At 50.8% G+C, this 24050-nt stretch overlaps 1 protein-coding gene across 2 annotated transcripts; it reads right to left on the bottom strand.

Moving 5' to 3' along the window:
• Window positions 1-3: 3 nt before the first annotated feature.
• On the bottom strand, window positions 4-18014 carry LOC117016551 (clathrin light chain B). 2 transcript variants are annotated; one of them, XM_033095917.1, is made up of 6 exons: window positions 17599-18014; window positions 12504-12550; window positions 5486-5603; window positions 5149-5260; window positions 3329-3382; window positions 143-484 (listed from the first exon to the last, which is right to left on the bottom strand). In XM_033095917.1, exons 1-6 carry the CDS (start codon window positions 17783-17785, stop codon window positions 313-315), a joined length of 690 nt encoding a protein of 229 aa, XP_032951808.1. In that variant the 5' UTR covers window positions 17786-18014; the 3' UTR covers window positions 143-312. The 2 variants fall into 2 exon arrangements, with proteins under 2 accessions (XP_032951809.1, XP_032951808.1); XM_033095918.1 differs by lacking the exon at window positions 3329-3382 and having other exon boundaries at window positions 4-484; window positions 17599-18013.
• Window positions 18015-24050: the final 6036 nt, after the last annotated feature.

Below are 24050 nucleotides of genomic sequence, written 5' to 3'. Positions count from 1 at the left end.
AAAAAATGAGAGTGATAATAAATAAATGTAAAAAGAGTTAACAACACACCCTTTAAGCCAAGAAAAAAAAATACATCAGGAGGGACAGTCACAACTTTGTGGACTGAGGGGGTGTGAGGGGCTGGGCCACAAGGCCAGGAGGGAGGGTGGGGGAGGAGGGGGAGGGTTCCCCCTCCCAGTCCTGGGAGATGGGGAGGAACCCAGTAGGCTGTGTGCAGCAGCTGCTGGAGGCATTTCCCCCACCCCTGCCCAAAGCAGCTGCTCCTCTGCCAGGGCCAGCCCCTGCTCAGTGGCCATGCTTGTGGCTGCCACCTAGCGGGACAGCGGCGTCTGCTTCAGGGACATGAGCACCGAGCGCAGGCGGGACACGTCTTTGCACTGCTTGCTGCTCTTGGGGTTGAAGTCACACAGCTGGGCCACCTTCTCCCACTCTGTGCCTGGGGTCTCCTCCTTGGATTCCTTCACGAAAGCCTCCTCAGATGCCCTGCAGGTGGAGACAGGCAGAGGTCTCACAGCTGTCTGCCTTTCCCGAGTCAGTGACGCTCTGCCCCCGCCGAGCAAGGCTGTGCCGCCCAGCCTCCTCTGCGCTAGTTTGTCCACAGGCCTCCTCCCCAGCCCCGTGCCCTCTGATCTCAGGCCCCCAGGAACAGCATTGGCATCAGAAGCAGCCTCCTTGGGTCCTGCCTCAGGGCCTCTGCACTTGCTGTCACCTCCTCCTGAAATGCCCTTCCCCCACACCTGCTCAGGGCTTGTTGCTTCTTGTCACTCAGGACTGAGTGTGGGCCTCACCCTCCCACAGAGCTCTTCCCTTGCCACCCTACCCTGCATAGCAACCTCCCCTCCCGCACCCCTGCCCCAGCCGAGGCACTCTCTGCTCATTGCCTCCCCATTAAGTTCCCAACCTGGGGCTCCTGGCACGTAGGAGCCCGTGGAGGAACTAACGTGCTACCTCCGCCGTTTTCAAGGTCTCCAGGAACCTGGCAGTACTTTGACTAACCAAGTACCTGGTTCAGCATTGTCTCAGTGTCCCGTGGACCCTGGGAGTGTCTCCAGAAAAGGGTCAAACGCGCATAGAAAACTCAGTTAAGGAGGGTCTCGGCCTTTCCCGTGCTAACGGGCATCGTTGGAGGAGTGATGGACACAGACTCCACCACATCCCCGGCATATATGACGGCACAGCTCTTTTTAGCCCAGAATGACTGTCATCTCTCTGGAGCCACAGTTTAGGGACTGCTCCATTCTAGGCTTTGCTTTCATTGGGAATCAAGTTAGAATGAAAACTGGTCCTTCTTCATCAGAAGTTCTGGCTGACAGTTATACTTGTAGAAGCCAGTTTTGAAGGAACAATGGAGGGATGAAGTATAGTAAATACAGTTTAGTGGACAAAACTCAAACGTGAGCATCATTAAGATAGACGAAGGATTCTTCGGTGAGGAGGGCTGGGTCTGTGTTCTGTTAGGCCAGCAAGGATCCCCGGAAAACCCCTTTCTTCTTGGAAGCGCCCCTCTCATCCCATGCTGGACCAGGCACTGGCTGACAGAGGGGAGCTGTCCAGGTGGTCCCATGGGCTCTGCCAAGGATGAGCTGGCCCTGGGTTGAGGGACCTGGCCCCTCCCTAGTGGTCTTGCTTACATGCTCTGTGCTCATTTCCTGACCTGTAAAGTGAGGATCAGAGCCTGTACTTTGCTGATCCTGACTGGCCTGAGACTCTAATCAGGTGGCAGATGTTTGCAGGCTTGCAACGATGGATGGAGTTGCATGGCCAGTGGGGCTGAGGGAAGCTTTCCTAGGAGCGGTCCTTCCCGCTGACATTACTGCTTATAGTGTGCGTGGACCTGCAGCATCAGCCTCACCATGGAGCTTGCTAGAAATGCAGAATCAGGGCCTCACCTCAGTCCCACTGAATCAGAACCTTCATTTAACAAGATGCCAGTGGTTCACAGGCACATGAAAGTCTGGGAAGCGCTGGTCTACACTCTCCCTCTCTTCAGGACTCCCTTGGGTGCTTCCTGGACCATTTCCTCAGGTGTAACAGGAGCACTGCCCCCCTGTGTTATTCCCCAGCATCCATGCCCCTCTGCCACCCCCACTGCTGCTCAAAACCTCCTATGGCTCCCCGCTGCCTTCAGGATCAAGGCCAAGCGTCTTAGCCGGGCCCAACAGGCATTTTGCAGCTGGCCCCTAGCTGACCTTCTCCATCCATCCCCACTGACATAGCCTGCAGCCGCAAGCAACTAGGTATTTCTGTCATCACTTTTGCCCCAGCCGCTTCTTCTCCCACCTAGAATGCTGTTCCCCTCTCCTCACTCTCCCTACCGAGCCATTCCTCTTCCCACTTTAAGGTCCAGCTGCAAGTCTCAAGTCTCTGAAGCCCACCCTGGCTCCCCCAGCAGAGGGCGGCTCCAAGAGCTTGGTGTGTCCCTCCACGCAGCTCTTATCAAAACACGATCCCAACCAAGATTAACTAGTCGGGACAGACTGTGTCTGTCCTATTCCTGTCTGGACAGACACTGGCACAGGTAAGTACCCATAAGGACCGGGAGAGTGGATGGAAGGAAGAAGTGGCAGGCTGTTACTCGGGGGTGTCCTGGGCTCTGTGAGAGAAGGGTTAGCCAGACAGCATCAGAGTGTGTGCCCAGCTCGAGGAGCAACAAATACTTGGCACTTAACGCAAGCGGCCAACCTCATACACTCATCCCTGCACTTTTCCCTTCAGTTTCACAATCCCCAACACACCCCCAGGTGTCGCTGTCGACCACTTGGGATAACGAGAGAGAACCTCTGCCATCTCTGGTCTGGATTAGTCACAGTACCAACCAGGAACGCATGAGAGGGCCCCCTTGTGGTCAGGGCAGGGATCTTGGCCAAACTCGGGCAGAAGCTCTAAGGAGGAGCAGTGCACTTGGGGGCAGGAGAGAAAGATGGGTGTGCTTCTAGGAGCTTCTTTGTACCTCCAGCAGCCGGCACTTAGGGTTTGCTTTGTTCAACAGAGGACCTCTTCACCCCACCTCCCACCCCCAAGAGTCATCTCACAGGGAGGGGATTGGGCAGCTTTGCCGTTCGCCCCTCCCACCCAGGGATGGCCAGTGCATTCCCTTCTTTTCTCTGCCTGGATTTAGCAAAGCTGCCTCCGGGCAGAATAGACCTCAATAAGCTTTTGCTGGAGGGGTAGACGTCCTCCAGTCCCTGGGGTGCACCTCCTGCTCTGGTCACTGCCCTGGCACTGCTACATTCTTAAACCCCACAAGCAGGAGAAACTGGCAGCCACACACACAGGCCTTGCCCTCTCCAGCTTCCCCAGACAGCGGAGCAAAGGAGGCACACGTACACGTAGCCGATGATATCAGCATCTGGCTGCTGGTAGAATGCTTTGTCAGCGATCCTTGAGGGAAACGGGTTAGGTGGGGAAGACGGGATGGCAAGACAGACAGACAGGCAGAGGGTTGAGAAAGAGAGACAGCGTTAGTTCCTCCAGTTGGAGAGGTGTTAGGAAGCACAGTTCTGGAAGGCTCAGCAACCATACACAGCCCGGAGAGGAGAGCGGGGATCCTCCACCCACCCACCTGGTGCCTTTTCTAAAACAGCGCTGGTCATTTTACTCCTCCCTTTCACAAACATTCAGCAGCTCCCCACCACTTACCCAACACTGGCATTCAGGTGCACAGGTCACCTCTCTCCCACCACGCCCTGAATCCCTGCTGCCCAAGACACAACGTCCTTTCTTTCATATGATTCTGTTCCCAGGTCTAGATTTCCCTTCCCTACCCTGCTGTCTTTTTTCCTGATGAACTCCTAATCATCCTCCAAAGCCCGGTCCCCCACACATGGAGGTCCCTCCCCACTGGCAGCCCTTGTTTCCACAGCCTTCCTGCCGAGGACCCTACTGTTGAATTCAACTGGACACGTATGTTTCTCTCCTCTGAGCTCTCTGAAGATACAGACTGGGTCCTTCTCATCTCTGTCTTCCTGGTACCCAGCCCAGAGCCTGGCATGCAGCAGCTTCTTGAACAGAATTGTGACGGCTTCCCAGAGCTGGCCTTTCCCTTCCTGGAAGGCCTGGTACCTGGAAGGGCACAGCCTCAAAGGCAGGGCTCCTGGGCACCATCTCAGAAGTGCTCTGAGACCATTTCCATAAAGTGTTCTCTGGTGGCATCTGCTATCCTTACCTGCCCATTCCCCCTCCTCCAGGAAGGTCACCCTGATTGCCCTTTGCAGATCAGGCTGCCCTCACTTCAGTGCCTGTGGTTTGGGTGGGACTGACCCATGCACAACACAAGGAATGGGACTAATGCCCATACTGGGTCCATCGCCCAGAGAGTCCCTCCCCCTGGGCCAGTCACTGGGCCGGACCCATGAAGGTCAGGTCAAGGACTTATGCTAGAGCTATTGGGAGAAAAAGGTTATTTTATTCTCACTGAGGTTGCCAAGAGAAGAGAGCAGAAGCTTGGAGCCGCTGGTGGCCACCTTTGCCCCCATCCCAGGGGTGTGTGCCCAAGAGTGAAGGCACCACAGAGGAAAGAAGAGATGAGGGACAGTAACAGTGGGTGCCAACTGACTGTTTCGGCACATCTGCTGTCCTACCCCTGACTTTTCCGTTATACAGGCCACTAATGTCATTTAACGCTGTAGCCATTCTGGGTCGAAGCACTGTCACTTCTACAAGCAACAAAATCCTGTACCCAGAGTGGTTCTTCTCTCCCAGCCAGGCCTCTGCTCTCTGCGACACTGACCATGGCCACAGAGGCCCAGGCCCAGCTGCTGGCCGCTGGGCCCCGGCAGTCTGGCTCCCATCCCTGGGTCCTGGGACCTCTTTTGCTGACTGCAGAACTTGCTCCTCGCTGTTGGGTGAGGAGACGAGGGCTTAACAGGGCATCAGCTCTTCAGAGTTCAGGGCTCCGAACTCCACGCACAGCCGAGGAAGCAGCCTCGGGCGTTTCCGCTTCCCCTTCCTCCGTGTTCTTCCCACCAAATCATCCATTCTCAAGGCAGTCCCCCATGCCGTAGTTCCTCTCATTGTCCCCACAGACCCCTCATGTTCCCAAAGCCCATCAAGTCCCCAGGGCCCCTTCATGGACCCATAGACCCCTTATGTCCTCTCAGCCCCTTCCTGTCGCCTTAGCCCCTTCCTGTCCCCATAGCTCCTCTCACCGGTTGTTGATCTTGTTCTTTTCAACTTGTTCACTCTGGCGCTGGTTCCACTCCTCTAGGTCCTTCTTGGCCTTCTCCCGCCACTCCTGTTCTGTCACCTTGGAGGCAGCATCTGCAACGCCCACAGGAGAATGAGTGGCAGCTTTCCCACAGGGAGGGGAAGGCACGGCTGCTCTGGCTGCTTCTCCCTCGGCCCCAGGGGTCATCCCCACACAACTCCCACATTCAGGCAGTGCAGCGCCCCATACATCCTAAGGCTTCCCCACCTCCCCCTTGTCCCCAACAACCATCCCAGCTGGGAGCCCAGGTTGGGGGCACCCCAGCCTTGTGCCCTCACCCAGCTCCTGCAGCCGTTTCTTCTGCTCCTCTCTCCATTTGCGGATGCTCTCGGGTTCCTGTGTCAGCCTGTCAACCTGGGCAATGGCGGCATAGCCATCAGCTGGGCCATTGGCCTCCTAGAACACAAACACACAGCTGTGCACCAGCCCATGCACCTGCCCTCCTGCGTCTGCTGCCCAAGGACCAGGATACCCCCTCACATCTCAACCTCACATGCGCTATCTCCTTTGCACTTCCTATGCCCTCTGCCAGCTACCCTTCCCCCTGTGTGACCCTGGGCAAGTCACTCAACCTCACTGTGCCTCACTTTCCTCATCATAAAATGAGCTAAATAAGAGTACCCACTCCTTAGGGCTGATATAAGGATGAGTTAAAAAACGTACAGAACTTCTAACACTTCGCACACAATGAGTCACCTGTGTTACTATCATTAAAGTCATTCTATTACAGTTTTATTTATCCAATAACAGTAGAAATTATGTCACTTTATGTTTACTTGTCCACTGTCTGTCTCCTCCATCGGAATGTCACTTTTGTGGTGACAGAGACCTCATCTGTCCCGCTCACTGCTGTGTCCTCAGCGCCCGGCCCATAGCAGATACTCAGTAAACACTTGCTGAGTGAATAAACAGCCTTGAGATGGCCTCAGCTAGGATTATGGTCAAGGACCTGGGCTCTGGGGCCAAAGTATCTAAGTTCAAACCCACCTAACCTTGCTGGGCCTATTTTCTCATATGAAATGGGAATAAAACTACCACTAATTGCTGTTGTGAGGATTTGGTGCAACAATTATCTGTAAGATTTAGAAAAGTCCCAGGCATGGAGCGATGGCTCAGTGAGTGGTAGCTAGAATTCTTCTTCTTATTCATTCCCATTTTATAGGGGAGGGAACGGAGGCCCAGAGAGATGGCATGATGTAGTGGCAGAGCCAGGGCCAGAATCCAGGCCCCTGATCCTCTGCCCACTTCTCCACGCCACCTGCCAGAGCTGGGGACTCGAAGTGTTGGGGTGGAGAGCTCAGCCAGTAAGGACGTGGCTCCCTTCTGGTCTCACCAAGCCAGAGACTTTACGATCCGATCCCTCCTGCCGCTTCCGCTCCGGCACCCTGCTCACCCCACACATTCCTGTCAGCACATATCCTGCCTTCGCTTTCAGCCTGCAATTGTGTCCCCTCCCTTCTCCAGCTGATGAAATCTTACTGCATCCCACGACTTTCCAGCTCAAAAGTCACAAGCTCTGGTATAGTTTCCAACTCCAAGCAGATTTTGCAGCCCTTCCTCTCTGTGCTCTGTCACAGCCTTCACCTTCTACTGTGAGTCTCCTGCTGGATCATGAGCTCCTAACAGGCAAGGCAGGACCATTTTTACAGCCTCTAAACCCGTTCCGTCCTTTCATTGCTGCCCATGTTCCTCCTTGAAGCACTCATCAAAACTGCCATGAATACTGGTGTTGTTTAATGTCTTCTCCCCACGCAACAGCGTCTGTCATGCCCGGTCCAGTGTGCCACCACTGTCGTGGGCACAGACGGTGTTCATTAAGCAGTGGCTGCGTGGATGAAGGCCCCCAGAGCCAGCATGTGCCCGGTTTAGCAGAGGTGCTCAGTAAGCATTTACCCAAGAGGTGAAGGGGCACACGGCAGTCTCCGCTGTGTGGGAAGAGGGAAGGGGGGGCCCAGGGCAGGGTGGTGCTGCCTGGCAGGGCGGGTCAGGCCCACCCTTGGGTGGGGCAGTTGGGCGGAGCTCTTATTCCACTTTTCTTCGTGCACTACACTTGAGTTTGGAGTCTCATGACTTCCCAAGGGGCCTTTCCAGGGCTCGAATCTGGAGAACACAAATTGATCGCTGCTGTTGGGTGAGCTCCACCCTGTCGGCTTCCGGGAACAACCCTGCCCTGAGGTCCAGCTGCCAGAATCCCTGTCCAATCCTATACAAATCCCATCTGCAGACAACTGCAGTTACTTTTGTGTATTTGTGTTTATTCAGATGCTATATTTTATCTTCTTCACGGTACCTGTGGTATCTCAAATGACTGGTTTGTTTACTGTCTCCTCCCTCCAAGAAAGTAAGCTCCTTGAGGGCAAAGACTGCCTATGGATAGTATCCTTTACAGGGAAGGCCTGGCTGTAGGCGGAGTTTGAGAACATTTACTGAATGAATTAACATGCTCAGGCTTGGAGACAGGAATGAACCAGACAGCCCATCAGCTGGGAGCTTGGCAGGGAGAGTCCCCCAAAAAGGAGGACCATGGCTGGGATACGCACTGTGACAGGTCAGGTAAAGAAGGGGGACAAGCGAGGGCACGCCCATTCTAGACTGGGGGCAGAGTGGGACGAGAAGAGATGGGGGAAGGGCATTTCAGGCCAGGAGCGGGCGGCGTCAGGGCCACGTGGGGCCAGTGCCTTTGGGGAACTGAGTGCAGAGAAGATGGGGTGAGAGAGGTGGGCTGGAAGGGCCCTCTGGCCCGGGGTCACATCCTGTGTGTCCTTTAGGACCCACCATCTCCACAAAGCCTGCCCTAAAATGAAGACTCCAGTTTATAGAGCTTTAAAACTTGCAGAGAACTTGCAATGAAAAGGTTCTCTTTGATCTTTACAACCGTACACGGTGGGTTGTATTACCTTTATTTTACAGGTAGGGAAAGTCTAACGCCAAAGTCCCAGGGTCACCCAGCCGGGAACTGGTAGAGCCGGAATTCAAACTAAATTCCTGGGTGTAAACATACTGGACACATAGTAGCCAATTTCACGTGATTTGTGCGTCTACTGTTTGTCTTCTTGATAAGTCTCCCTTCCCAGGACTAGAGCCTGTGCCTCCTCCTCCCACGCCCCCACGACCCCACGCCCTATCCCCACCTCTCACCCCCACCCTTGTGCCCGGGTCTCGCTCAGTGATTTGGTCAGGAATTTATAAGAAGCTTCCGGGCCGCAGAGCACTTTTCTCCACAGATCTGTGGGAGAAACAGGACATAGCCTCTGATCCCCATTTTACAAATGAGAGCTCCGTCTCAGAGCAATGACTAGTCCAAGGTCTTCTGGCTTTAAAAAGCCGGAATGAAGCCCAGGATGTCTGATTCCACTGCAGCCTGCCTCTGTCTTTGGGGGAGCAGCCTTGAGGAGCAGCTTGGACCCCCCTGGTGCCTCTGTCAGCCCCTGGAGCAGCTGCACATCCAAAGTGTGTTCCAAGCATGTGTGCCCAGAGGTAGCCGTGTCCCCAGGCCGCAGTCCCTGGCCAAGCTGGGTCCACCCACTCTACCACTTTCCATGGGCATCCAGGCCCAGCGGGCCCCAGGCTCTGGACAAGCTCAGGACCGAGTGACTGACCCTTTGTGCCTTCACATATGCTCAGCCAGGACCACCCACATCCCCGCAGGCTCCCTCAGAACCTCTTCCAGCACCCACTCCCTGTGGCAATCCTTGATTTCAGTGCAGCGCCTGGTTCAAGTCCCAGCTCCTCCCAGCTGTGTCACCAGAGCAAGCTTTAACCCCCCAATGTGTCCTCCTCCTCGTCTGTAAAATGGGGACAATGACAGAACCTACATCATAGGAGTGTTGGGAGGATAGAGCGAGTGAATCCGTGTAACGCTCCTGGGTGGTGTCTGACACACGGTAAGAATCAGACCAAGCTCTCCACACTACCGGGTTTCCGAGCACTTGTCATCCTGCACTGCTGCCATCACTTCTTCCCAGGTCTCTGTCTCTGTTAGAAACAAGCTCTTTGAGGATGAACATGAGCTGGATTTGCCTCTACGTCCACGGCTCCAGCACAGTGCATGGAACTCCGGGAACGTGAGTTGACTCAGTGAAGGAGCGAATGGCTGCCTGCAGAGCGATGTGGAGGGACAGACAGCCTGGGACACAGCATCAGAAGGACTGGGCTTTAACTCCCTTTGTGCCCCTCACTGGATGTGGGACCTTTGAGAGTCCCTTCCCTGGGCTTCTTGTGCTTCATCACCTGTTAAATGGGAGTGGCAACATCCCACGCAGGGTGCAAAGCGGGGCCCATATGCGATAACTGCCGTGCAACCCTGTGAGCTGTGGCAGGTGTGCACATGAGAGGGCTGGCAGGCTGCGTGGCTCACTGTGCCGCATGGCAGCCCCGTGCATGCCGAGCGAGGCTGCATGACCAGGACGAGCACAGCGGTGTTTCTGGCAGGGAAAGTCCTGAGAAACCATTTGCTGGCTCCTCTTCTCTGGCCGCTATGGACTTGTTTCCCCTGCTTCTACCCGTGAGCAGTTGGGCGGGGGGTGGGGGGGAGCCCTGGGGGCACAGCAGGTCTCCTCTTTAATCACTTGAATGTCCCATCGAGGAAATTGGGTCAGCTGCCATGAGGGCTGGCAGGCCAGGACTCACCAGGGGCAAGCTGGAGAGGGAAGGGGTCAAGCATGGCCAGGACCAAAAGGCAGGAGGCTCCAGGCACAGCCAGGCTTCTCTCAGTGCAGCTCCCTAGCACCCCCGAATCAGGAACCCTCTTCTGGACACCACATGAGCGCCACCATGCGCCATGCTCGCCATACCTGTGCTGTGAATCCAGGGACAGCCAGGAGGATGAGGCATATCCGTCTTTGGTACTAAGCAGCTCAAACTAAGCTAAACTGAGCTGTTGATTTCTCTAAGTAGCTCAACGGTGGATGATGGGAGGGGTGAGGGAAGGTAGAGATTTTGTGCAGGAGGAATGAGTGCTGCAGGGGCCTCCTGCCCCTGGCCCTGGCAGTGCCAGATAAAACTGGAATAGGTATGGACAGGCTTATCCTTAGGCCTCGTTGGGGATCCGGTCCATACCTGGACCCTCTAGTGGCCCACAGGCTGCCACAAAAACACACAAAGGTAGCAAGAAAGCTCTGCCCCAGACTCTTGAAAGTGTTGGGTATGCAGGCTTCTCCTCCCCCTGCAGCACAAGCCAAACTGTTTGACTCTAAAGGTCTGTGGGGGGCCTCCCACCTGTGACTCAGCCACCAGGCCTGCACAGTCCACAGCAAGGATGTGGTGCAAAGGGCACCAGACCAGGGGCAGGAGGTCTGGGTGGACCCGGCTGCTGAGTGACCGGCCTCATCTGTGACCCCGTCCTGCCTGTAAGGCTTCTGGGATGGCATGAGTGTGAAACAAATAAACATACTTGGGGGGGGGGGGCGGCCGGAGGGCTGTTGGTTGGAGCACGAGCTCTGAATTACAAGGTTGCTGGTTTGATTCCCACATGGGCCAGTGAGCTGCGCCCTCCACAACTAGACTGAAGGACAATGACTTGGAGCTGATGGGCCCTGGAGAAACATACTGTTCCCCAATATTCCCCAATAAAAATTTAAAAAAATAAACATACTTGGGGTTATTAACGGGACAGTGAGAGTAAGAGTTCCCACTGAGATTGGGGAGGAGGCCCAGGATTCCTCAGATCCGTCAAACACAAAGCAAGACCGGAGCGTATGGAGGGAGGTCTCATCCTAATGCGTAGAAAGGGAAAATTCTCCTCCTCACAGTGTTCTAGGCACTTCTGTGGTTCCAAATGCATCTCCAGCTCCAGGTCTACTTTAGGACACAGGCCTGTGGGTCAAGCAAAGTCCTTTTTGGTGTGCCCAGAGCAAGGGCAGCCCGTGTCTCAATGATCTACCAAACGGTGCAGGATGAAACAGTGATTATTTTGGGCTTTCAGGCCCATGGACACATGAAATCCGAAAGCCCTAGAGACTGACTTTTCTAGCTTGCAGATAGTTGAGTAATTTTCCAGAGACAGGACTTGGCCAGTTTCCCTGTGTAAGGTACCAGCCCATCCCTCTTACATAAGAAAGTATTGTTTATTCTCTTCGAGAATTCAGGAGGCGCGACAGGGCGGGAAGAGGCAGATCCCCAAGCAGCGGCCCGGGAGCTGAGGGTCTCTGCCCCGTCCAGTGGGAACTAAGGCTCGTCTAATGAAAGCTTTGCCTCACCCAGGCGTCTGGCAGGGGGTGGGGGGATGACGACAGCTGCATCTGTGGGGTCCTGGGGATGCCATCTGTGGGCCAAGTTCTCTAAGTCTAAATACTTTTAATTCAAGTATGATTGATGTACAATATTCTATGAGTTTCAGGAGTGCAACACAGTTATTCATCTGTCTAAATATTTTTAAACCAATTTTTATATATATATATATGAGGGAAGGAGGGTTAGGTGGGTACAGAGGGCAATCTTTAACTAGAAATATCCTTACTACGTGTTTTGGTGCATGCGTGTGTGTTTGTGTGTGAGGGTATGTGTGTGGGAGTGTGCACAGAACCACTGTAAAGAATTTTTAAACAATAAAAGTGAAAGCCCTTTTCTTACCCCTCCCCAACCCCCATTTTGGGGCTAACCACTGTTAGCAGTTGGTTCACAACCTTTCAGATATTCTGTGCAAACATATCTAAAATAAAAAGCAGGACCATGCTGTGCATATTGTTCTGCAAGCCGCTTTCCCACGTAATAGATTGTGGGCATCTTTTCATGTCAATACAGAAAGCTCTGACTGTCTTTTTAAAAACAGCATGGTTTCCCAATTTACCCACCCAGGCTCCCAGGGCTGGACCCTTAGGTCATTTCCAGTTTGTCTGCTACTATACATCATCCTGCGAAGAATCTGGGGGTCCTTGTTTAGTTATTTCCTTAGGAAAACTCTGAGGAATGGAATCTCTGGGTCAAAGGCCTGCCCAGTTAAAATGTTCATGTGTGTGAGGGACGGCCACTCAGTTCGGCCTGCGAGGGCCAATGTGTGCAGGGCCCTGTGCTTCCTTCAGTCCACACCACGGTGGGCTACTTTATCCCTCCCTCCAGGAGCAGGGCAACACTGTGGGAAGCCAGAGGCTACAGTCCTTCAATCCCTGTCTCTCGTGGTCCTTATTCCTCATCACGTTCTCCTACATAACAAGAAAATCATGTCAAAATCTCTATGTTTCCATCCCAATGCATCAGACATAGTGATCAGAAAACTGGGAGCCCTAATCCTACTGATGGGTAAGTTCCTGAGGTCTAGGCTGTCAGTCCCTACCACTGCCAAGGCTGAATCTTGCTTACCTGAAACACATCTCCATTGATCGTGGTCCCTATGTCCTCAGAACCAGCTAGAAAGAGAACAAGGAGACAGCATTACTTGTTGCTCAGCTTATAGGAAGCGCAGAATGGCCCTACATTAGCACCCGGAGCCAAACTGTATGTATCCATGCGAGTATTGACCCCTCCCCCAAAATAAACATTCTGGATACATAAAAGACTTGAACTCTGCCCTTAACTGTTCACCATCCCTTCTCACAGTCTTTATCACATTTGATTTTCACCAGTCTTGTGATGAAGTTGACATCAACCCATTTTACAGATTCTCAAACTGAGGCTCAGAGAGGCTATGTGATTGCCCAAGGTCATCCAATGAGTAATAGCTCCTCACCTACCTGAAATGGATATACCCTCTGCCACAGCTGGGAATGGCCCAACTATGGAGCCTGTGCCTGGTGAGCAGGTAGAGGAGCTGTAGGCTCAGGGCGGAGTCTGCAAGGGCTAAGGAAGTGGGACCTGCGCGTCTGTGCCTGTCCCTGGGGCTCCTGAGCAACTGCTCCACCTGAGAAAGCAAGAACCACAGCCCCCACCAGACAGTACTGGGCCTATTTTTTCCTCCTTCTGCCCCTCCCAGAAGGATTTCATTTTGCCCTCAACAATGACTTCTCCTGGTCCCTGACATCTGATTAGTCACAAATTCCTGTGGCTTCTGCTGCAACAGTGACCCTCCAAGTTGCCCTCCACTCTCTGCCCAGTCTGGCCTCAGCGCCAGCTCTCGCCTGTACAGATGCTTTGGTCTCCACCCTACTGGTGGCAAACACCTGGAGGGGCCCAGCTATATCCTTTGTCCTCACCACTGTCCTTCCCAGATCCCTGCACGGTACCTGCAACTTAGTAAGAGTCAGAACCTATTTGTTGAACAAACAAATGAATAAATGCCTTGAAAGAATGAATGAAGGAAGGAAGGAAGGAAGGAAGGAAGGAAGGAAGGAAGGAAGGAAGGCTTTGTCCACTCACAGGCCTTCCTGACTCTAGCTTCATGCTCTCCCAACCCTCTTTCAAACCAACTCCAGAGCTGACATTTTGTAAAGCATACACTTACTTATGTCACTCCTCTCATTAAAAATTTAATAAAAATGAACCAAAAGGAAATCCACTTCCCACGGACCACAGTAGCCTATAGGGCCTGCTCCTGCCTCAGGGACTCGGCAGGTGCTGTTCCCTCTGCCTGGAAGGCCCTCCCACCCGTCTCCAAGTGGGCGGCTCCCTCACTCCCTTCAGCTGCTGTTCAAACGTTGCTTTATTATCGGCCTTCCTTGACCACCCCTGACATTCACCCTTCGGGCACCCCTCTCCAACCTTGTCTCTATAGCAGTTACCACTGCCTGATATGTTTACTTGGTTAGGTGTTTGTCTGACTTCCCCACTTGAATGGACCCTCCAGGAGGGCAGGAACTTTGTTTTGTCCACTGCTGGAGCCCAGCACCTCTTGCCTGGTACATAACAGGGGCTCAGTAAATATTTGTCAAATGAGTACGTTTGACGTAGCACTTGAGGATCTTTACAGCCTGGCCCCACCCATTTTTCTTGCCTCACTGCCAACCAGCCCTTCCCACAAACCCTATATTGTTTCCTCCTTCCCCAAGCACACCACTCAATACCCTATGCCTTTCTTCCTGCTTCCCTCTCTGAAGAATGCTCTTCTGGATCCAGTTACTCTCTAAGGCCCAGTTCACAAGTCATCTCCTCTGGAAAGCCCTCCACTATCGCTCCTGCTTCCCGAGGCACTGATGGAGGGTCTCACCTCTGGTGTATCCCAGAATACTGTACGGCATCCCCCACCCTCTTATGCAATTACTCATGACCTCCCAGGGCTCATGCACTCCCTTATCAGGCTCTGTATCCTGTTCAGCTCCCAAGGGCTCCTGCACAGAATGGGTGAGAAATAAGTATGGATTAAATGGAAGTCGAGTTGTTCTTTGGGGGCCCCTGGTTATTTACAAGGCCTGTCTGAGTCCTCTCAGAAACTGCAGTGTCTCCTAGCAGAAAGCCACAGGACGCATGAGATGACCACAGATGGACAAGTATCCCTTTACCAGCCAGACAGAGATGTGAGCAGCAGTGACAGTGCTTTCAGCCTGGGGATTGAAGGGAGGGACACTTAATCCGTGGAAATAATCTCCAGTCTATATAAATTAGAGTCAACTCTGTTTTCAGAGTAAAACAGGGGTCGATTCTGACCAGACAGGTCAGCAATCATCCCTACTCATTCAGATAGGGCTTCTCCTGCCTGAGTGGCCTGGGCCCTAACTCAGGTGAGCTGGTGGGGTTTCAGAGGCAGCATCTTCCCCTGGGGTATCTCCTCCACCAGGGCCTTATATTTCCAAGGTCCATTCACAACAACGCTGGTCTGCGCACTTGGCCTCTCTGGAGTGGAAGCTGTACCACCCCACTCCACCCTGACCTGCCCCAGGCTCAAGCCCCACTGGCCTTCAGAAAGTCTCAGCCCCAGTCTCTCAGTCCCAAGAGTGTTCTGGAGATGAAGTTTCAGCCTCTTCGGGAACCCACAGACACCCACATACAGAAATGTGAGTATGTGTTCCCTTAATGCTTTCTGATGCATCTCTTGCACTTTTATAATCGTGTGTCTGCAGTCAGAGGCCGGCAGCAAGGAGCACAGCAGACACAAGTCCCAGACATGACCCATTTTGGAACAGTGGCAGACGGGGTCCAGAACATTCCTGGGAGCTTACTGAGGCCCAGTAGGGCAAACAGGCTTGCCAGGAACTGACTAGCAAGTCAGCGGCAGAGCCGGGCTGGGTGCTCAGCAATCTAGGTGTGAAAAAGTAAACCTTCTGGGCCTTACCCAAGGTGATGAATGGAAACAGTGTCCATTGCACAGGCTCCAGCCCACAGAGGAAAGACTCAATGTAGCTCAGGCTCAGGCCTACACAAGACACCTCTTTTCCCAGGGGCACCTGGGGCCCAAGTCAGGGCACTCTGTGCAGGGGCATCATCTAAGAGACAAGACTCAGAGGTGCTGACAGGCAGCGGTGCTGACAGGAAGCCAGCTTCCACCCAGCTCCCGGCAGGCCAAGGCACATGTTCCCCACCCATTTGGCTTCTGGCACTCACTGCTAGTCCAGGGGGAATTACTTGCTCAGCACCATGTAGGCTTAGGAGGGCAGATCAATTCCATCCTTTCTGGCCACCTACTGAGCTGCCAGCCACGATACCTCCTGGATCCCCCTGCCCCACTCAGAAGGGCATTTGCAGCTTTTGCAGTGTGAAATTGTGAGTCCCACAGACCCTCACAGGGCATGTCCCTGCTTCTCTCCCTGCCACCTCAGGCATGCGGCCAATTCATGCCCCACCCCTGCCAGAGAGGGAAACTCCCATCCAGGCTGTGAGCCCTGAGAGCCCCACTGTCCTGGGAGAGGCCACAACCCGCTCAACTCCCGGACGCCTCTGGTTACCTCAGCCTGACTTCTACTGCTTCTCTCTCAGGGGGTTGTGACATCTGCTGTTTTCAGCAGAGCATCCCCCAAGCCAAGCCAGACTGGGGAAGCTGGTGGTCTCAAGGAGGAGAAGTGGACAAATGAATACTGGTGCGTGAACATGGGCAGGCATTTCCTAGGATGTGCAAGAGTCTGTCCTGAGGTGCTAGGAGCTGCCGCTTCAGAAGACCTCCACTGCTGGTTTGGTTGGGTAGCAAAAGACCGTCCCCTCACCCCCACATCCCATCACCTCCCAAGATAACTGCCGACCGCCCTGCCGTAACATGTGAAAGAGCATGGAGCCCAGACTTGGGAGGTCTGGGAATGGATCAAGTCCCAGTTCTGTCACTCACGGCTGTGTGACTTTGGGCAAGATACTCAATCTCTCTGGGCCTCCACTTTCTTATATGTTACAAAAGTCTTGTTACATTTCTCAAAGCAAGGGGCTACAGAGAGCTTGAAGCTCCTCAAGTCACAGAAACTGTCTTACTCATGTCTGTATCCCCAGTGGGCCTGGCACACAGAAGGTGGTCGCTAAATGTTGAATGAATACAAACATAACTCTAAGGAGCCTTACTTGTAAACATTTTCTTAAAATATGTAAGCTACCACTGACTCCAAAAGGCCCAGAAACCCCCACCAAAATAACGACATTAACAGAAAGCAAGTGCTGTGTTGGATGCACCCATGAAGGTGATATCTACTTTTTTACTAAATGTTTTAAGAAATTATTCTTTCAAGCCAGAACCAGAACAGAAACATCATTGATAAACGTGCTGTCACAAAGACCAGGCCCCGGACCCTGTGTCTGAGGCTAACCACAGCAGCCCTGGCCCACCTTTGAAAAACACCACAGGGCAGGACCACATGTGACTGTGCCCTGCCCCCACTCCCTTGGTGTCTAACTCAGAGCCAGGCATATGGAAGACAATGTGGTCAGGTGGAGAGGGCTTAGAGTCTGACAGAAACAGATTTAAACGGTCGCTCTGCCACTTACCAGTTGTTTTAGTACTGTACTTTTTGAGCCTCGATTTTGCTATCTCTGAAATGGGTTTAATAATGCACATAAAATTATTAAATGTAAATAAAGTGCCTAGCCCAGTGACTGCAGGACGGCAGGTGGTCCCCAGGGAAGGTGTGTGAGTTCCTGGAGCACCCACTGTCCCCTGCTTTCCCAGCTTTAGGAGAAAGCTAAGTCTGAAGGGCAGAGAGGTCTGCGGTTCTGCCCACATTTTCAGGGCTCAGCTGGAAGCCCACACAGCCAGGCGACTACTACCCCAGGCCAGATTCTCAGGGCTGGGCACCATTGGATTCCAAAGCTTCGCAGTGGTGAAGCTGGCCAGGGAATGAAATGTCATGACGAATTCTTGTCCCAGGAGCCACCAGATCCACAACCCCAGGCGGGCCCTCAGATGAGAATTTCCAAGATTCCTCCGCATTTCCCCCCCGGGCCCGGCTCACACACTGCCCCAGGCCTGCTCCTGGCTAGTGGCGAGCAGGCGCTCTGCTTTCTCCCCGTCTGCGGCCCCGTCCAGTTTAGGTGAAGAGGCCCCGTCTGCGCTGCCTGGTACCCCGGTTTGAGGCGCAGGCCCCCCGCTGCCCAGGCCACGGCGCTGACTCACCCCCATTCGCGGGTCCCGGCTGCGCCAGGACCGCCTGGCCGCCGGCAGGTGCCCCGAAACCTTCGTCATTCTCTATGCCCGCGATCTCACTTTCCTGCTGGGCCAAGAAGGCAGCCGCCGGGTCCTCCTCGGCCGCCTCGGGGGCCCCGCTCAACGACGACGAGAAGAAGCCAAAGTCATCAGCCATTTTCCCTGCGTCTCTGCTGGAGGGTCCGCCTGGCGCTCGGCTCTGCCCGGCGCGTGCCCGGCGCTGCGCCCCGCGGCGGCGGCACAGTCACCCCAGCGCCCAGGGAGCCGACTTCTGCGGGGACGCGCTCGGTGTGGTGGGCCCGCACTTCCTCTTCGCCACCGGGCCCGACTCTCCTGTCACTGCGGTGCGGACGGGAGGAGCCGGGACGGGAATGCGGTGATGTCACCGGCCGAGGGAGGGGGCCCGCAGGACAGCCGGAGGTCGCCTAGCGGCGGCCACCGGAGGGCAGCAGCAGGACGGTGGCGCAGCCCGAGGGGCCCCGAGGCCGGGGCAGCGCTCTCGTTCCCTGCCAGAGGGCTCATTTCCAGGACACCAGGACACCGCACAGCTCCGGCCGGGTCTACAGGGGAAGCTCACTGCACAAAGTGGCCATAGCGTGCACAGGGCCACCGCGGCGGGCAGCCCCGACCTCCAGAGCACGGAGAGGGTGGCCGCTGCGCGGAGCTTGCTCCTGGTCCACTCTGCAGTTTCTTCACCTAAACTGGGTGGATATTATAAATTTCATTATTATGAGGCCAAGAGAGGTGACACTAAGTCCCACAGCGTGATTGCATCTTTGTTGCAAGTCCAGAGCCTTTCCCACCAGGACGTGTTGCTTTAGTGCATTTCTCTTCATTTGGGGTGGCTTCAACTCAGATCGCCAGAGATTGTATGACCTGACTGCACCCCTGCTTAGAGGCTGGGCCCCTCAAATGTCCAGTCTGAGAAAGGCGGACAATTGATCGAGGCAGCCTGCCAGCCCCCACCCAGTCACCCTCACTACACAGTGTCCGAACGCCTCCTCCCTGCCTGTGCTGTGCCAAGCACTAGGGCGACAAAACGTAGCAAAACCAGTCTTGGCAATGGGGAGAGTACAATCTATCAGACCAGCAGATGGCAAGCGGGCCCTCACAGCCCGTGTGCAGGTGCTCTGACATTGAAACGGGGTACCAGGAAACCCGGAGGGGCTTTGGGATCTTCTCTTTGCGATTTGCAACTTGAACATCAACGATGAACTGGAAGAGAAAAAGGAAAGATACACCCCAAGCTGTGGTAGCAGTTCCCTTAGTGGGTGGGGGCGTGGCAGTAGGGTTGGGGTGAAGGGGCCTTTCAGGCTTGCTCAGTAATACTTTGATGTAGGTTTCACTCTCACGATGAGAATAGTATTAGTAGTGTAAACAAGAAAGAAATTTAAAGCCCTGCTTACCTGGTCCAAGCACACCGCTCCACCTTCATCTCACACCTCTTCCTCATTCCCCCAACTACAGGCTGGGGTGCTGGAAAGACCTGGAAAGTTTGCTTGTTTGACAGACCTGCCCTAAATGTCAACTCCAGATTTTGTGGAGACAGAGGACTAGTGAACACGCTATGTGCTTCCCCATTGTCATCTCCACCGGGTGTTCTGATTTAATTTCCTTTTCAGATTGTTCATTGTTCGTGTGAAGAAATGCAACTGAAATTTGTGTGTTGATTTTGTATCCTGCTACTTTCTTGAATTCATTTATTAGTTCTAACAGTTTTTTTTTGTGTGGAATCTGTAGGGTTTTCTACATATAAGATCATATCATCACATGCAGATTATCATTTGGCCAAAAAGTCACTGGCATCTCTTATGTGTATTTCTAGAATTCTTGGTTTGCCTAGCTCCCTTCCCTCTAGTACTCTGTCCCGTGAATCCAAGTCACTTCAACATCCCCAAACTCCTATCTCTATCTCTTTGACTCTTGAGACCACTGAGCTCTGTTTGGGTGCCCCTTTTGTACTCAGCAATTTAACATTCCTTCAGGTACAAAGCCTGGAGAATCATACTTGTTTGTTTCTCTTCTCTTAGGGAATCACAGTTCTGTTCTACTTATTGTTAATGTCTGAAAATAATTATTTCACATACTTTGTCCAGTTTTCTAGTTGTTTACAGTGGGAAGATAATTTAGAACCCTGTTACTTCTTCATGGTCAATAGAAAAATCTCCTCTTAATCTTTTTCTTCTTAAAAAATGTATTTGTGCAGGATAAATAAATATCATTGCTTACAAAAAGCAGAATTAATCTTCCGTAGAGGATGTGCTTCTGTGAGAGTTAATGGAGTTGCTGAAACTGGACAGAGACATTTCTTTGAACAAAATTTTCTTTTCAGAAGAAGTTGGAGGAAGACTTTCTGGCTGACACATGCCCAAAGATGCAGGTGGCATTCAGAGGTTTCTAGCACCCATGGTGCATCCTGGCTGGTGCTGATGGGGCACAGGATGCCTGGGGAGCATGTAAGGGAGGATGCTTCCACCATCATTGTTGATGTTGGAATTTCATGATTTTCCTGGGATGTCTGTCTCTGAACTTCCTTGTTTCTGCCTAGAAGATTCAGGCCCTCAAGGCCACTTGCATGCTGTAGGGACATCCAGCTAAAGGATCTGCCTACTTCAGGACTCTCTCCTTAAGCATGAAGTTGACATTTTCTTCTCTAAAATCTGCTTAATGCCTTTCTTGTTCTCTCGACTTCCAGCATCTTTCCTGCCTAAAAGGTAGTCTCGCCCGGGGCCTAAGCCCTGCATGGAAGCTGTCCTGACAGGCCATGTCCAGGAGGCGGGTCTGCCCTTTGCCTTTTTTGCAGGCTAAAAGCCAGCGCAACAAACCCTGAATCACAGTTCTCAATTAGCATTTTGAGGTGCCTTTCCCTGGTGTGGTGTGAATTGGAGTGTTTCCCTCCTAGTAGTTTGTTAATCCCTTGTCCTGGGCAAGAAGCTGGTCTCTATGATACAGGAGGTCCATATCCCACTCCTCCTTAAAGTTTGCCTGATTTGGGACCTCAGTCTCTCCATGGGTGGTGAAATTTAACTTTGGGGAGCTTCCTAGCTCACTGGCTTGAAGGATGTTTCTTTCTTAAATCTTTATAGACACATTCCCCCTTTTTTTTTCTTGCAATTTGTTGTTGTTGAAGAAAATCTATTGTTTTGTAGACTTTTTCTCGGTGTGGATTTTTCTGGTCATATTCCTGTGGTGGAATTTAACATGCTCTTTGGAACCTTTATTATTTCCTATGAATTGGTAGTGAGATCTAGAGTAGTGGTTCTCAACCACGGTTGATTTTGCCCTCCAGAGACCATTTGGCAATATTTAGAGAATTTTTTGTACTGTCACAACTTGCAAGGGGGCACTAACATCTAGTGGGTAGAGGCTGCGGATGCCGCTTAACACCTTACAAAGTACAGGACAGCCCCTCATCAAAAAGAATTGTTGAAGGAGAACTGACTCTGGGTGGTGAACACACAATGTAATTTATAGATGATGTGATATAGATTTGCACACCTGAAATCTATGTAATTTTAATAACAATTGTCACCCCAATAAATTTAAATAAAAAAAAAATTGTTGAGCCCAAAATGTCAGTCACATCACGAAACCCTGGTCTTGAGGTTTAATGGGATGCCAGATGACTTTTTTTGCAAGCATGTTTCACACATGGTGTTGGGAAAGTCCATCGCACCACATGAAATATCACATCGTGTCTAGTTGCCTCTTAGTGATGTGAGGATTGATCAGCAGCTTTAGGTGTCATCAGCCTGGTCCCTCAATAGCAAAGTTCCAGCTCAGGCTTTTACCTCCAATTTTGGCAGCCTTTGTAATCTTTATCTAAGTCAATAACTATTTGGGGTTGAAAAATTGTGGTGATTCTCTTTCACTATTTCTGCATTAGCTGGAAATTCTTAAAGAACTTTCACTCGTTATCCATCTGCTTACCCAGAAGGAGAGTTCATAGAGGAGAGGTAATATAAATGTTTAAGTGTTTCTCTTAATTTACCAGCTTTCAGAAAAGTGAATTGATGTGCTGGCAGTCTCCAAAAGTGAATAACGAGCTATTTGTTGGTGGATTGTTTTCTTTTTGGTATTATAATGAACTCCTGGATTTATACATATTTGACGTGTTTGAATTCATCATAGACGTTATACTTTTTAAGAACCTTTATTGACATATAATTGACATGCAATATTTCAGGTTCACAGTTTTATAAATTTTGACGTGTGGGTACACCTAGAAAACCTCTCTGCCATCCCCAGGCAATCACTAATATGCTTTATGTATGGCCTTGAGTTTTATATAAATAGAATCATACAATATTCACTCTCTTTTGTCTGGCTTTTTTTACTCAGCACAATTCTTTTGAGATTCATCTATGTTGTTCCACGTATCAATAGTTCATTCCTTTTTATAGTGCTGAGTACCAGAGTAAGTTTAACTTTTATTTTTATCATTTAGAATTTCTTTTATTTTTTTAGAAGGGTTTTAGATTTACAGAAATGTAATACAGATATTATAGTTCCCATATGCCCAATTTCCTGCATTAGCATTTTAAATTAGTATAATATATTTGTCACAATTAATGAACCAATATTGATATATTACCAACAAAAGTTAGAATAATCTTATGATATCTCTTTTTTTTTAACAGGACTTTATTGGGGAACAGTGTGAACTTCCAGGCCTTTTTTCCAAGTCAAGTTGTTGTCCTTTCAATCTTAGTTGTGGAGGGTGCTGTTCAGCTTCAAGTTGTTGTCCTTTCAGTCTTAGTTGTGGAGGGCGCAGCTCAGCTCCAGGTCCAGTTGCCGTTTTCTAGTTGCAGGGGGCACAGCCCACCATCCATTGCAGGAATCGAACCAGCAACCTTGTGATTGAGAGCCCGTGCTCCAACCGAGCCATCCGGGAGCTCAGCTGCAGCTCAGCTCAAGGTGCCATGTTCAGTCTTAGTTGCAGGGGTGGAGCCAACCATCCCTTGTGGGAGTTGAACCGGCAACCTTGTGGTTGAGAGCCCACTGGCCCATGTGGGAATCGAACCGGGAGCCTTCGGAGTCAGGGGCATGGAGCTCTGACCGCCTGAGTCACCAGGCTGGCCCGCGTATGATATATCTTGATTGGTAAAGTATCTGTTTAAATCTTTTAAATTGGATTGTTTGTTTACTTATTGAGTTTTGATAGTTCCTTATATTTTCTGACTAAAGTCCTTCATCAGACATATAATTTGCAAATATTTTCTCTCCGTCTTTTCAGTTTCTTAATAATGTCTTTTGAAGAGCGGAAGTTTAAAATTTTGATGAGTTATAATTTATCAATTTGTTTTTTTATGGATTATGTCTTTGTATCCTATCCAGGAAATCTTTGCCTAAACCAAGGTCACAAAGATTTTTGCCTAATGTTTTCTTCTAGAAGTTTTACAGTTTTCTGTTTTACATTGAGCTCTGTGATATATTTTCCTTGAAAGGCATAAACTACCTGAATACCCATACATCTATTAAAGAAATAAAATTTGTAGTTAAAAACCTTCCTACCCAAGAATGCTCACTTTTGCCACTTCTATTCAACATTGTACTGGAACTTCTAATCATAGCAATTAGGCAAGAAAAATAAATAAAAGACATACAAATTGGAAAAGAAGTAAAATTATCTCTATTCACAGATGAAGTGATTTTCTATATAGAAAACCCTCAAGAATACACACAAAAAATCTATTAGAGCTAATGAATGATTTTAGCATGGTTTCCGTACATAAGATCACCACATAAAAATCTGTTATATTGCTATACACTAGCAATAAAAAACCCAAAAATGCAATTAAGAAAACAATTTCATTTACAATAGCATAAAAAAATACTTAGAAATAAATTTAACAAAAGAAATGTAAGACTTGTACACCGAAAACTGCAAAATATTGCTGAAAGAGTTTAAAGAAGACCTACATAAATGGAAAAACATTCAGTGGCCATGGATTGAAAGATTTAATATTATTAAGATGGCAATACAGTCCACAGTAGTCTACAGATTCAATGCAAACTCTATCAAAATCCCAATGACCATTTTTACAGAAATGGAAAGGTTTATTCTGAAATTCATATGGAATTTCAAGGGACCATGGATAGCCAAAACAATCTTGAAAAACAAAAAACAAAGTAGGAAGACTTACATTTCCCAATTTCAAAATTTACTCCAAACCTACAGTAATCAATAATGTGGTAGTGGCATGAAGATAGACATAGATCAGTGAAATAGTATTGAAAGTCCAGGAATAAATCCATGTATCAATGGTCAGCTGATTTTCAAAAAGGATACCAAGATCATTCAATGAGGAAGAATAGTTTCTTCAACAAATGTTGCTGGCACACATGGATATGCACATGCCAAAGAAGAAAGTTGCACCTTTGCCTCCCACAATATACAAAAATGAAATCAAAATAGATCA

Source organism: Rhinolophus ferrumequinum, chromosome 24, assembly GCF_004115265.2.
Source record: "Rhinolophus ferrumequinum isolate MPI-CBG mRhiFer1 chromosome 24, mRhiFer1_v1.p, whole genome shotgun sequence".
NCBI lineage: Eukaryota > Metazoa > Chordata > Mammalia > Chiroptera > Rhinolophidae > Rhinolophus > Rhinolophus ferrumequinum.
Note: the sequence above shows the minus strand (reverse complement) of the source record. Positions and strands in the feature narration are given on the sequence as shown.

What these genes read in the sequence shown, in the direction of transcription:
- LOC117016551 (XM_033095917.1), bottom strand. Translation starts at nt 17,785, where the DNA reads ATGGCTGATGACTTTGGCTTCTTCTCGTCGTCGTTGAGCGGGGCCCCC. An exon ending in GCCGGGACCCGCGAATGGGG is followed by an intron (nt 12,551 to 17,598) that starts GTGAGTCAGCGC and finishes TTCTCTTTCTAG; the next exon opens with CTGGTTCTGAGGACATAGGG. An exon ending in AAGAACAAGATCAACAACCG is followed by an intron (nt 3,383 to 5,148) that starts GTGAGAGGAGCT and finishes GTTTCCCTCAAG; the next exon opens with GATCGCTGACAAAGCATTCT.